At 32.5% G+C, this 14636-nt stretch overlaps 1 protein-coding gene across 2 annotated transcripts; it reads left to right on the forward strand.

Moving 5' to 3' along the window:
- The first annotated feature begins 9623 nt into the window (after positions 1–9623).
- On the forward strand, positions 9624–12450 carry LOC115976648 (proteasome assembly chaperone 3-like). Of its 2 annotated transcripts, none has more exons than XM_031098081.1 (7): positions 9624–9755; positions 10573–10620; positions 10736–10782; positions 11465–11531; positions 11615–11658; positions 11977–12034; positions 12144–12450. In XM_031098081.1, exons 1-7 carry the CDS (start codon positions 9696–9698, stop codon positions 12192–12194), a joined length of 375 nt encoding a protein of 124 aa, XP_030953941.1. In that variant the 5' UTR covers positions 9624–9695; the 3' UTR covers positions 12195–12450. The 2 variants fall into 2 exon arrangements, with proteins under 2 accessions (XP_030953941.1, XP_030953942.1); XM_031098082.1 differs by lacking the exon at positions 9624–9755 and adding an exon at positions 9793–9856.
- Positions 12451–14636: the final 2186 nt, after the last annotated feature.

A 14636-nucleotide genomic window follows, 5' to 3' on the forward strand; every position in this document is an offset into this window, starting at 1 on the left:
GAAAAAACAAATTGTGTTTGGTTGGACAGGCAAGTATTGTGAGTGCCAACTTAGACAGGAGAGGGAAACAAACCCTTCCTAAAGTGAAAGTGGGGCAGGGGTGGGGGGATTAAGACCTGCACCATACTCACCTAATTGCCATCCCTAACCTTTGAAGAATTATATATATATATATATATATATATACACAAACACACATTATATTGGAAAAGCTCTAAAAGATTAAATCTTATAACAAAATTTCACAAAACTGAGGTATCAATTCACCATAGATCAAAATAAAAAGAAATAAAATAGATATTATCTCAGATTTCGTTAAAACTCAAAACAAAAATATTGTGGAATTTCTTTGTATCTTTAGACCTTCTAAACAAATAAAAGGCTTTAAAAAAAATGAGGGTGAAAAGAAAAATAAAAGTAAAACAAAAGCAAAGTTGTTTACGCTTAATTAACTCATTCAAAGAATGGAAATAGTGATGGCTCGGCTAGAGGCTTGGAGAGAAAATTAATGTCTTAGTCGGTAAGTAGAGAAAATTCGTGTCGGTCACGTGTTTGAGTGACCGGTATGCACGAGATATCTACTCTTTTCTCTTCGCCAACTACCCCTACAAGTACAAGCTCAGGGAAAGTTGGTGTCATGGGAATTGATTTCCCCATATTGCTATTTTCTTCACGGTGATAATTACTACTTATCTAAAAATGGAATGCTTGGGTTTTTGGGCATTGCCATATCAGTGAAAGCTTGCCAAATTCCAACAGGTCACGGAATTTAACTTCTTTGGGTCCAAGAACTACAAAAGAGAGAGTGAAAATAATCCAAATCTATGTTGTCATCAATTATACTTAAGCAAATTAATACACAAGTTTTAATCAATTTACTCTAAATGACTTTCATGGATTGGAATTTGAAAAAAAATAGGTGAGGCTTAGGTCCAGTGCATGTAGTGTACTGGACCATTAAGATGGTGGCATGTATTTAAAAGTGAACATATATTATAATCTCAACGGATCCAGTGTCCAGTTGCACTAGACTCAAACCTCACCCAAAAAAATATATAGCAACATTAAAATATATCCCTATAGGATTAGCCAAAAGAGTTAGTGTCTATTTGAGAACAACTTATCTAGTTTTTTACTGAAAACATTTTGTTGAAAACATGCTAAAAAACTATATAGAAAAACTAAAAGGTAAAAGTTAAAATTAATACCAAACAAATTGTAATAGTATTGGTTCAAGGACGTAAGCTTTTTAAGAAAATGATCGACTCTAATTAATGTTTTGAGTACTAAACGCAAACTAATTCATGTTATTTTCCTGAGAATAGTTGCTCTGGACAAATTTTCAAACAAAATTAAGGGCACATATGTACACATTTGGCAAGAAAACAAAAGGGTACCCTACACTACGTTCTTGCTTGTTTTTTTTTTGGCTAAGCACATTAGAGGAGAATCGTAGCACAAAGATTCCCTCTGGTGGGATGGATAGATCGAAAGGGATGGAACTGCAACAAGGAATGTAACTAATCTGTGCTCGTATGGGCTTGCGTAACCGAGCTGATACTGTACCAATTAGAACGTGAAACCTTGATTCTTCCAAGACCAATCACTAGGAGAAGTCAAGAATATCGACTTTGATGGCTAAGAGTATTCGCATCAGCTCGTGCAAAATTTATCTATTTTAGTATAAGAATTTTTTTTTTTCCTTATTTTACATACTCACTTTTTAGAACACTCCACATCAGATTATCTTTTTTACATTATATTTCATTAAAATATTGATTTTTCTTGATTTTTCTATTATTATTTCTCTTTATTTACACAACAACCACCATCCACTCACTTCCTTCATCCTCGAGATACGTAAAAAATAATAAATAACTAAATGCAAAATGAATAATACAAGTTTAAATTTACATAGTTATTATAGTAAACTTGTAAATTTACACAATTATACACAAACTGATGTGAGTCATTTTTAGGCAAAATTATATAAATTCTACATCATTTTTTATTATTCACGAACTGAATGCTTAGTTAGTATGTTAAGATTTTTAGGAATGAAATATTGAAGAGTAATAATGATTCTTAATGTGCATATGGTGTGGGGGTGATGAGTTTTTTTGTAGGACATGGAAGAGGTGAGTTTGGTGGGTATTTCTCCCAAAACCAATTGTTAGGCCTGTCGCTACTAGGTTATCCCTCTCAGGTTAGCTGAGGAGACGTGTGTCAAAATTACAGTGAAATGAACAAGTCTAATCATAGTTAGTGTGCATTTGGCATTGGCTTGAAAAGCCAGCTTTTTTTACTATTTAGCTTATTTTTGGTACTATTCATGTGTCCCACTGTACTATTTCAGCTACATTTTAGCTTTACCTACAATTTTTTCAGTGAAAAGTTTTCAGTTTCAACTAAATAAACTGTTCCCAAACAGACACTTAATGTAATTGATAATTAGTGAGGCATAATAAATGTTAATGTTAGAGAAAGGGGATGATAACACCCCTCTAGGAAGATTGTTTATACCAATTGATACCCATAGGTCTATGGACACATCATCTCTAAAGCACCCAACTATTGTGGTCCTAAGGGCCATTAACTACCGGCCCATTTGGATGGAGGAGGGAAAGAGAGGAGTAAAGTAGAGTTAACTGAAAATTGACTAATCTTGGCCTAAATATACTCTAATCTACTTTACTCTACTCCATCTCCCTCTCCCTCTTCCTCTCCCTCAATCCAAACGAGCTAAGGGCACTCTCTTTGTTGGTTGAGCCTATACAGACTTCAAGTTGTGATCTCCTATTCACCAATCACATCAATCCTTAGGGGAGTATTTTTCATTTTCCAAAATGAAATTTGTGTGGACTTGACGATATGGAGGTTGATGGAATGTCTACATTAGGTAGAACCAAAAGGAAGACATAATATTGAAATACAAAAAATATAAAAACGAAATAAAACTTAAAAGAACTAAACTGAAAACATTTCAAAATTAGAGAATAATTTGTAATTTAGTTTTTTTTTTATTAAATATGTGAAGAGGTGAGAAAGTGGACAAGCCTTAGTATGATAATAAGTACCTTCCACCAAAAGTGATAGATCTTAGATTTCACTCTAGGAATCAGCATAACCAAACAAAAATGGATTTCTGTGCACTGGGTACAGCCTTTTGTGTAAAGAAGTGAGATAAAACTCAAGCAGTTTATATTTATAAACTCTTCTTATTATAATGAAGGTAGGTTATCTTATTATAAGATTATATAGTTTGATGTGCCTGTTTGACCTATTTGGCATCTTGAACTATTTTGATAGGGGAATATGATTATTTTGAATTATGAAAAAATTGGTTTATTTTTATAATGTTTGTGGACTATTTTATATTGATTATATAGTTGATTTACACAATACATATGTTGTACATGTTTTGAGTTATATAAAAAGTGTTATCAATTTTTTCAACTATAAAAAATATCAGAAAATATTTTCTAACTAGTTTTCTAGGTCACTATCAAATATAGATATAAACGAGACATTTTTTTAGAATTTTTTTTTTTTTTAGAAAAGACCTATGTTTTAGTAAAACGCTTTAGGTAGAAAAAAGTTAATCATTCAGAAGCAAAAATTCATCAAAAATCTCGAGAAGTCTAGGCAAAAATTTTGCCAATTCTACAGGTAGTTGAGTTTGCCCTTCGCCATCATTCACTCTCAGATGCTTGTTTGTTCAACTACATACGAAAAGAGAAAATTCGAAAACTTTTTTTGTGATTGACATATGTACGTTTGAAATCATGAAAATCCTTTTTTCCTAAGAAATAAACAATGCATGTTATGACTTTTGGGAACCTATCTATTAAGAGAGGGAGCCCCTCTCGCTGCCATAGCCAAACTCCCCTGTATTTTCCTTTTCATTCAAGTCACCTCTTTAAGTTATCTAAATAAGCATAAAAGTCTATTTAAATACCACTTATTTTGTTGAAACTGAAAACTTATTGTTGACTATAGATAAAAGTAAAAGTTAATTGAAATAGTACAGTGGAGCCCATAAATAGTGCCAAAAAGTGCAATGTGACTTATGAATAGTAGAAAAATAAATTAAATAGTAAAATAATTTATAATTTTAATCCACATCTAAACGCACACTAAAACTCTAAACGAAATATATATTTTACAAAATAGCAATGGCCCTTCTTGAGAAATTGGCATTAATTATGTTTAATTTTGGTCCTGCCCCTAGGTAGGTTAATTACTCCAAGGTAAGTATCTATCAAGTAGTTTGGTCCTGTCCCTATGTCTTGTCTCTTTTTTCAAACATTATTAGACTATTCTTGTAAAGGAACCTTTACGTATACATGCTATTACAAGTCTCTTTTTCAATGGACACATGTTAAAAGAGCTAAGCAAGTCATCTATAAGTCTTCTTCCAAAACTAACAAAGCCTCTAGTATCAACCTTCTAGTATCAACAACTCGAGGACCATAAGTCCTTGTAATGTTATTTACAAAACTATTTTTATAATAATTGTCAATAGACTGAAAGCACTAACTCCCCAAAATTCATACCTTGGCAAATTGAATTCGAGCCTAGAAGACTCATTCTTCTTTTTTTTCTTTTTTTCTTTTTGATGGGAAACCTGAAAATTTCATTAAACAACAACAGAAGACAAATGGATTACATCCTGAGTACGCGCGTGCTCAATAAGCCTAGGAGTTTCATCCAGATCGAGGTTAACCACACTATTAGCTTGGGAAAAAAGAAGGAAATTTTAGCTATATATAGGGATAGATTTGGACATGAAAAAAAACCTTTGATACATACATAGACTAACATCAACCAAAGACAAAAGAATTGCAAAATCAATAGTGAAAAGCCTGCTATGGTAGTAAGTGATCGGATAGAAGTGAACCAAATTTAAGAAGAGAGTGTATTTAAATACCGTTTATTTTATAGAAATTGAAAAATTATGATTGAAGATACCTAGATAAAAGTAAAAATTAATTGAAATAATACAATAAGATTCATGAATAATATAAAAAAATACATTAAAACTTATAAATAATAACAAAAATAAACTAAATAATAAAATAATTTTATTTTTTATCTTAACCCAAACGCGTACAGAAGCTTTTGAAGATTCTAACGTTTGAAATCGCAAGTGCAATCATAGATACACACATCCTTGAACAGTAAGAAATGGGCCAAATGGCTGCCTTATGGCTACATTGATCACTTTTATCCAAAAATTTATGACAACCAATTGACAGGAACGACCGACGTTAACGTCCTTTCACTTTTAGACGATGGGACATTGTACTAACTACTAAGCTCGTTTCTCAAAAAAAACCCTACTAAGCTCTCATTAAATTTTCTGAAAATTTTGGCAGCTGGTATCGGAAAACTTTAATGGCCTAATTGATCAGCAGGCCATGAGTGACCACCCACTTACTTATCATGTTCTGGTTGGAGTACCTGTAGGACTGCCACTGTCCATTCGGTTTTTCACTTTTTGTGGGTGTGGGCTCGTTGCGGAAGCCAGAAAGACGAATGCACAATAATACATTGGCTTTATTATTTGGGAAAATAATTTCTAGGGTTACAACCAATTATTGTAGACCAATTTTTACCATTATCAGATGTGGTTAATTGTGAGTAATGAAAAAAAGTTATGAGTTCATATGAAAGTGACTGTCCAATCAAAGTTTGTCATATAGAATAATTGTGAAAATTAGTGAAACCTATTGCGAACTCGTGCGTTGCACGTGATAATTATTTTTATAGTGATTTTTTTTTTTTACAATTTAAACTAATTTAATAAAGAATAATGTATTTCATAATCATATTTTTATTTATTATAGAAAAAATCATAATTGTAATATAAGAACAATCATAAATCATAAATATAAATTTTGTCATACCAAAATGAAAAAAATACAGTTTTTCTCAGAAATTCAAAAAGCAAATTAATGAAAATATTCATTTTTTAATAAAAGTTATTTATAACATTTTGTGAATCATTAAAGAGAATATAAAATTTGGAAATTATTCTTTTAGTTTTAAACAAAATTTCTCAAACCTTATTTTTTTTGCCTACAATCCAAAACACCGAAAAATGTAACTAGGAAAATTAATAAACTTAACAATGATTAATTGGACCAATTAGGAAAAATAATTTGTTGTTGATAATCTATTAAGGTTATTTTCTTTTCAGAAATTGTAATTTCATCCACCTAAAACATATTATCAAATAAACAATTATTAACAAAATCTAAGAATTAAATTTCTATATATGCATTGTTATAAAATAATAATAACAATTAAAGTAAAATTGCAAAAGCTAAAATTTGTCACCCATCTGATTATTTTCGTTTGGTTAACCTTTGCTTTTTTCTAAATAAATAACATTATAGAGTATTTCTAATACTACTATTAAGAGTACTTTGTTCACCACAAAGAATTAAAAATAAACAAAAATTAGTAAAGTTTCATAGTTTAACATCTAAATTGAGCACTATAAAAAATCATGATGCGTCATAGAATAAATACCAAATTATCCAAATCATGCTATGTAATAGAATAATATTATATTTTTATATACTATATTTAATTTTTTGTAATGCAATAGGATAAAATTTAACAATCAAAGAGAACCAAAAAATAATAAAAAATAACAAAATAAAAAAATAAAAAAACTAAGTCTCATTTACCTAAAGTAGAGTTTTAAAGAATATAAAAAATTATTAGCCTAAAGTAGAGATACAAAAAAAATAAAAAAAATCCACCAAACAGTTGAGAGAGAGAGAGAGAGAGAGAGAGAGAACATTTGTTTTGTGAGGGAAAACTATGCATAGAATGGAAGAGATAGTGACAAATTTATAGTAAGAAGGTGTGAATAAGAAGAGACAAAAATAAAAGAAGATGAAGGGGAAGAGGAAGAATGATATTAATGTAGAGGCTAGTGGGGAGATGAAAAGGTAAAGGAGGTAGAAATGTTGGAGAAGTAGTGAGATGATGAAAAGGTAAGAAAGGAAGAAAGGTTTGAGAAGTATAAATATTAAAAAAATAAATGTTAAAAACAATTATAGGAAAATTGAAAAGAAAAAAGATAATGACATGGACGCTGATGTGGCTCAATTAGAACGTAGTAACAATAAATGTTATGCTTCAGTTTTTAGATATATATATATATATATATATTGGTTGTAATTCTATAATAACTCTTAGTTTGGATAGTATGTACCTTGTTAATACACCAAGACATGTGGTAGGGTTTTCTTGATTTGAAATTAGATGTGAATTGGTGAAATGTGGAGTGATAACGAACCAATCGTTCTTAAGTTTGGTACTGGTGTATGAATACACTATCATTCCTACTCGGGGTGTTCTAGTTGTTGTTGCAAGTGTGCTCCAAACACTAACTTTTAATGTGAGTCCCACATTGGTTTAGAGTGGACTCTTTTTTCTTTTTCTTTTTTCTTTTTTTGTGATTAGAAACTATTGCGAATCTCTTTTGATATCTAAATATATGGGGTTTAGTATAGACTTTGACCTTATCTATATCACACACACCGCTCCATCTCATCTTGTGCTGCCTACATGTGATCAACTTCTTTACTTTCTTTTTTTTTAGACTTTTCCTTAGCTATTTAATTGCTCCATCTCTATCGAAACAACACCATTGTCCCTTTATTCTCCATGAAGTGTTTTGCCTCTCTCCACATATTTTCCTCTTGTGCGAATGGTATTCTGCCATCACCGATAATAAAGGAAACACATTTTAGAAAAAATTTCTTAAACCTCTATGAGTGAAAGTGCGTCCAACACAAAAGTGTACAGCATAATCTAATCTTGAGAGGTTGTTTGACCTGAGAATCAATCGTATCAAGTTTTATTCATTTTGATACATTGATAATTTGGGGTAGGGAAATTTGAACCACAAATGTTTTTGTTGGAAACACTAGAAGTTACCAGTTAAGGTACAAGCTTAAAGTTCTTGGCACATCAAGTTGCACTTGGTGCAACTTTAAATAGTGTCACACCACCTGATAACTTTTTAATTAGTTTAAATTTTAAAAATCCCGCCATTAGGATACATGTTCTTTATATTCTTAGAAAGCATGCAAAATTTTATACCAATCAAACTGTTTACTATTTGATCAAGAAACCTGTCTTTTGTATATAATTTTAAAAGACAAAAACCTAAATAAAAATTTGATAAATGACATAGTTATTTATTTTTAATTTAAAAAAAAAAAATTGGTAGATGTATTAGTAACATAGAAAAAATGTAATTCAATGGCATGATCTCAAAATTTTAATTTAATAAAAAGTTATTAAGTGATGTAACATTAGTCACACTAAATATCTTGACCCATATACTCTCTCACCAAGGTGAACACAATGCATTTTATGACCTAAAACAGCGATTTTAAGTAGGGTATTTTATTATATTTAAATACTAATAATATAATATTTGTTTAAATTTTGATAATGAATGTTGTTTTTTTATAAATGAATTTGTCAATTTAAGTGCTATTAGGTAATGAACATTGGAATTTAGTAATGAATTTAATTGTCTGGAAAACCAATAATTCTGATTTTAATTTTGATAGAGAGAAAGAAAGAGTTTGTCCACCTTCCATGTGTTTGGAAGATTGAAAATTTTACATTTTTTTTTTTTAAATTCAATAGTTGATTTGAATCTTGGATGTTTCCATTGGAAACACCAAAAGATACTAGTTGAGTTACAAAGTTTTTGATAGAAAGTCATTCCTATCTCTCACAGTATTTGGATCCACAAAGGGACTATCTACATACACATGAATGCAAGAGTTATCTTATGCTCTTTTATTAGTAGGACTATTTTCTTTCATTTGGGAAATTTAGACCATTGCTTAGGTGGTCTAAAGGTTGAGTCAACCCTATCTCTCACAGTTTTTGGATCCACACATTATGAGAGGGACTATCTCCATATGCATGGATGCAAGAGTTATCTTATGCTCTTTTATTAGTGGGACTATTCTCTCCAATTTTTATAATTGTTCTTTCTTTTCTTTTCTTTTTTTGATAATTTGTCTCAATAAAATCTTACTGTAATTATACATTTTTATTTTTTAAAAAAAATAAGGCCTAAATACCAAAATACTATTGGGGTTAGGTAAGTTGTAAAAACAATTCCTAGAATTTCAATTATTCCTTATAACTCTTTGAGATTTCCATTTCCGCCAAATTGACCATTAGGACTAATTTCAATAACTCTTAGGGCAAACTATTACGTGACTAGTAGCATGAATTAGTTGGTGAGTCTTTTTAATATGGTCACGTGATTGCTACATAATTTTTCCATCCATAAAGCTAATGAAAATTAGTTCCAAAGGAGGTGTTATATGGAAGAACAGAAACCTTAAACAATGTTTTTGCAATTGACTCAAACCTCAAGGCGTATTTTTGCATTTTGGCCAAATAAAATAAAATAACTTCGGATCCACCTCAACCTTAAATAATTGGGCTGGGCCAACTTTTGTGGGCTGATTCTTGAGAGATGGGCTGGGCTGCAGCCATAAATCTACTCGGAATAGCTCAACAGCGTGGCCCAGTTCAGCCCAAGACTTCTGAAATTGGTCCCAGTTCACTTGCAAGACCGAGTCTTTCTCTCAAAATCTCTCTCTCTCTCTCTCCTTCTGTCTAGAGAGAGAAAGTTCCTTATGGATAGCTCAGTCCCGCGCTTTCCTGTCACCTACAAGAGTCTCTCATTGGATATTAAGGTAAAAAGATTCCGACTTTTGCTTTTTCATTGGATTTCTTTATCTAATCTTACTGAAAACAAACCATGTTGCCCATCACCTGTTTGATTCAATGCTTCAATGTAAAATCCCAATACTTTATTCTGTGTGATTTTGGTAATAATGGGTTCTTTGTATTTTTCATAATTTACTTTGGGTTTCTTCTGAATATCACTTTACTGATAAGATTAGGTGATTTGAAGTAATGGGTCAATGGTGTCAGTGATTGTAAGATGGGCTTGTGGGGCTTTTAATTCTGGAATTACAGTTTGCTTTAAAAACAAAAAAACAAAAACAATGTTTGGAATAATTTCTCAGCTGGAGTAAGGGCTCTTGTGATTTTTAACCATAATTGAATGGAGAATTCTGATTTGGCTTGTTTTGGTTTTCTGAAATTTATGTGGATTGCATACTTTGAAGACCTAACTCAAATATAAGAAGTATGATACTACATATTATGGCATCTAGTTTCTTTCTTGTTGATATAACTATGTATTTTTATTAGATGAGAGAAAAAGAATCAAGTGAGGCTTCATTTCAATGAAATACCTGAATGCAAAGGTTAGGCTTGCTAAGAATGTGAGACAGGTGACATAGAGACATTGAATTTTATAGGTCTTACAAAGTGTGCACAAGTAAGTCAGGATCTCTAAATGGTTGTGTTTTAGTTTCAACTACCCCAATCTATTTCATGATGGAAATCATGGTCCTTTTGGGTTTAACATTCCTTGTTTTGTTTGCTTGGCTATTGCTACTAATGTGTTATTTCCCAGTTGCTTATTTTGTTTCTGCTTGTCAGGGGAACAAAACAGATGTAGTCCTTTGTAGTTATGATGATCATTTTCTTGTAAGTTCTAAGTTCCTCTTCATTTGGATTTTTTTTATTGGTGACCCTCCAATAGGGGACGGGGTGTTGATGGCTTCATGTTTGTGTGCACTTCTAATGTTTGAAAAACTTTTAGGTGATTGCAACTCAAATAGGAGCCATGGGGACAATACTCCATGCCAGGTCTGCATATTCTTTTCATTGAACTACTGGAGCAATCCTGTGAAGTGGGATTTCTTTGTTGCTTCATAAATTATATTTCAGTTCAACATTGCTGTAATTATGCACATTAGTTCCTTTCTCACTTTGTCCAATTCTTTGTTCATATGGAAACTTTGTGGCTTATGATAAAAATCCTGTTATTCTTTACTCCTGTTCTGTTCTGTGAAGTATTATATCATATATTGTCCTCCAGTCAGCCTAGAATGGTTGACACAATTTAGTTATTCTATGTTTTTGTACGTGCTTGCTGACCTGGGAGGTTTGCATAACTTACATCCAAAAAACTCTCTCTCATGTTTGTTGAGTAGAAGGAATGATCTTGTTATGTGGCTTTTTTAATAAAACAAAATCTTGAGAGAGAGAGAGAGAAAAAATAAATAAATGAGGGAAAACTTGATTCCAGTACTTGATAATAAGAAGAGAATTTAAGGTCAACAGAATCGACACAGGGCTGAGAGGAGGCAGAATTTTTTTTTTTTTTTTTTTTAAATCCTATAGTTTGACCATTTGAAAATGTGAGAGATTGATTGCATAGTAATGTGACATTGTAATCTCATCCTTGGATTTGAGAATCACATTGAACCATTAAATGATAATTCTACTGAGAGGAGCTTCTGAGATATATATCTTTTTTCATCACCAGGAAGGAGGAAGGGGTGTCAATCGAGCCAACATTCAATGTGTCTGCAGTATTTGGCAAACGAGATGAGGTAGGCTAGCTTGGGCTCTAGCCTCTTAGTATGATAACTGTTAATTAACTTATACTGATTTCAACCCACTTCAACAAATGCAGCCAATGCTGCTGGCATGTGCTCGTCAGTTAATTCAACACATCAGGTATATTTCCAGTTCAAAATATTTACAATAGTTTTAAAGCTATTTTTTGTTCCTTGCTTCTCAGAGCTAGAATTTGCTAGCAATCATTTTTTTCTTTGGGAGAATTTATTGGAATTTGTAAAATCATTTATGTGAATGCTAATAACAAGGTATTCACTTCTCACATTTAGCCTAAAAGAGGAATTACTAGCATTAATAGAATGCCAATCGGCGTAAGTGACATCCAAATATAATAGCAATGTATGTTCTGGATACCTGTTTCCATGGAATCTGTTACCTGAATCACAAATAATTTAATGTGTCTTGTTGTGTGTTCAGCATCTCAGGCTCCTCCAGGTCATTGGTGATCTCTCTTGGACTCAAGGACCATTCTGCGGTACTATTCAAAGATATTCACATCTTTTTTATTTATAAAAATAAATAAATTCACCTCTTCTTTGGAACAAATGACACAGTATAACTCATGATCCCACTATGTTATACAGGAGACACTGAAGGGAGTTGTTTCTGCTGTTATTGAGAACCGCCTCTGGTAACGTAATGTAACTGAACTTAAAGCAATATGCTTAAAACCTCAGATGTTGGTTTCATTCTCCAGGACTCAAGCCTGCTGCATTTGCAGATTGATGGTCACTTTCTAGTTGCATATTAATACTCACTTAACTAGCCTGAATGCAAATGTAGTTCAATAGTTATCGCTGGGGTACATGTCATTAGATATGAATGTTCAACCATTGCTTAATGATTTGTATCTGAAACCTTACTTCAATACAAGGACTGCTTTGATTTTTAGGGCTCTCTCTCTCTCTCTCTCTCTCTCTCTCGTGGCAGGGGAAGCACTCCTACCAAACTCAGCTGCTATGGTCCAATACTTCTATATAAGTGAACGAGTATAGCATGTCGGCATTAATTCCAAGTTGGGACTGAACCTACCATAAATCTACTTGAACAGCATCATCTCAGATTATTCAATAACAAGCTCAGTTTATCTTATCAAGAATAAATAAACAATAATAATTAGTAGGGAAGGGAAATGCTGCCCCAAAGTAGCATCTCTTCAAATAACCGACCCCCCTCTCTCTGAGCTACATAGCATCAATTCTCATGGAAACTTTCTAATTTCCTGACACACTTGGCCTACTTCCTAGCAGAAGCAAAAACCGCCTCTGTAGATAGCTTTAATGGGTTCTTCAACATGAATAAATGCAGACCTATGTTAGGGCCTGTTTGGATTGAGGAGGGAGGGAGGAGGAGTAAAGTAAAGTTGGCTGAAAATAAATAAGCTCAGTTTATCTTATCAAGAATAAATAAACAATAATAATTAGTAGGGAAGGGAAATGCTGCCCCAAAGTAGCATCTCTTCAAATAACCGGCCCCCCTCTCTCTGAGCTACATAGCATCAGTTCTCATGGAAACTTTCTAATTTCCTAACACACTTGGCCTACTTCCTAGCAGAAGCAGAAACCGCCTCTGTAGATAGCTTTAATGGGTTCTTCAACATGAATAAATGCAGACCTATGTTAGGGCCTGTTTGGATTGAGGAGGGAGGGAGGAGGAGTAAAGTAAAGTTGGCTGAAAATAGGCTAATTTTAGGTTAATTCTACTCTATTTTACTCTATTACTCCTCCCTCCCCCATAATCTAAATGGACCATTAATCTTGAGAGTCTTCGCTGAGGAAGATCAAATCTTTTCTGAATATTTACACATGGTTCCAAGAAGTAGCCAACTTTTGTGATCTCACATTCTCACTCCAAATGCTACTTTCTTAGCTTGAGACTAGAGATCCTATAGTTTCAGCCATTTCAAAGGTCTGCATTCCATGTGTAGTTTTGCTTAAAATAACAGACGATCTGCATTAAATTGAAGATACCAATCCAAGCCTCAAGTGGAAACCACATGCTTCCCAAAGATTGAAACCAATGTAAATTTCTTGTTTAACTTGAAAATAGGATAACATGAAAAATAACTCTAAAAACTTCTCCTAAATATAATGCTTTGATACATTGTTCTAATAACGTTATTTGTATTTTTGGAAATATGTGTGGGTAAAAAATTGTATAGAAATACGTATAATGTTATTTAAAAACTGAAAAATATTGCTTAAAATGCCATACCAAACGGCCCCAAATGTCCCAAGTTGTGGTTGGGAATATGACAAAGGACGATTCTAGGGTGGACTTACTAGATAGTCTTGACAAGTCTCTAAAGACCTCATCCTTGAGGCCTGAATATTTTTTGAAAAAAAAAGCTACTTCACTCCCCATTGTACAAGTTTTAGCAAAATATCTCACATACGAGGTGTATCTTTCACTATTTCACTTGTATAATTATATATTGGATCTATGGAAGTAGGAAGTAATTAATACACCCACTTAACTAAAACAAGAGTGATTAGGCTTAAGTAACACGAGAGAGAGAGAGAGAGAACAATGGCATCCCAAAGCAACCTCTTGGATTTGTCTTTTAAAAAATTTGATAGTTACAACAATGGGAGGGAAAAAAAATCTGAACCTTAGACGTCTTCATTGAAAAGTGGAAACACCAAGATATGCCAATTAAGTTACAAGATTTTTGACAATAAGTTTGTTAACTTGGAGCAAGAGGTCATGTCCATTCCATGAACTTCGCTCTACATATTACCTTTACCTGCTCATCGTAACGAGCTCAGAATAATACCTAAGTGTTCCTAGTTCACACTTCACATACAGCCCTTGAACCTTAACATCCACAATTAACGTAAAACAGTTCAACTAATCATATTGAGATTATTATCTGTGCTAACTCCTTATCTTTTAAGGATTACTTTGTCTCATATTTATTGTGGAAGATTTGTATTTTGAATCAATTGGCTTTTCTTCATTACTTATTCTATTCCTGAGGTTGGAGCTACTTCTAAGAGAAAAGAAGTGTCAAATTAGATGAAAGTTTAATGCAATGTGTTGTTACATGTGCCAAGTAGGCATAGATGCAAGGGGCC

The sequence above is a fragment of the Quercus lobata genome, chromosome 2, assembly GCF_001633185.2.
Source record: "Quercus lobata isolate SW786 chromosome 2, ValleyOak3.0 Primary Assembly, whole genome shotgun sequence".
NCBI classification, from domain to species: Eukaryota; Viridiplantae; Streptophyta; class Magnoliopsida; order Fagales; family Fagaceae; genus Quercus; species Quercus lobata.

Bases quoted from the DNA above. Each gene is read 5' to 3' on its own strand.
- LOC115976648 (XM_031098081.1), top strand. From the start codon at position 9,696: ATGGATAGCTCAGTCCCGCGCTTTCCTGTCACCTACAAGAGTCTCTCA. The intron at 9,756-10,572 runs GTAAAAAGATTC...TCTGCTTGTCAG, and splicing joins GTCTCTCATTGGATATTAAG to GGGAACAAAACAGATGTAGT. The intron at 10,621-10,735 runs GTAAGTTCTAAG...AAAAACTTTTAG, and splicing joins GTTATGATGATCATTTTCTT to GTGATTGCAACTCAAATAGG.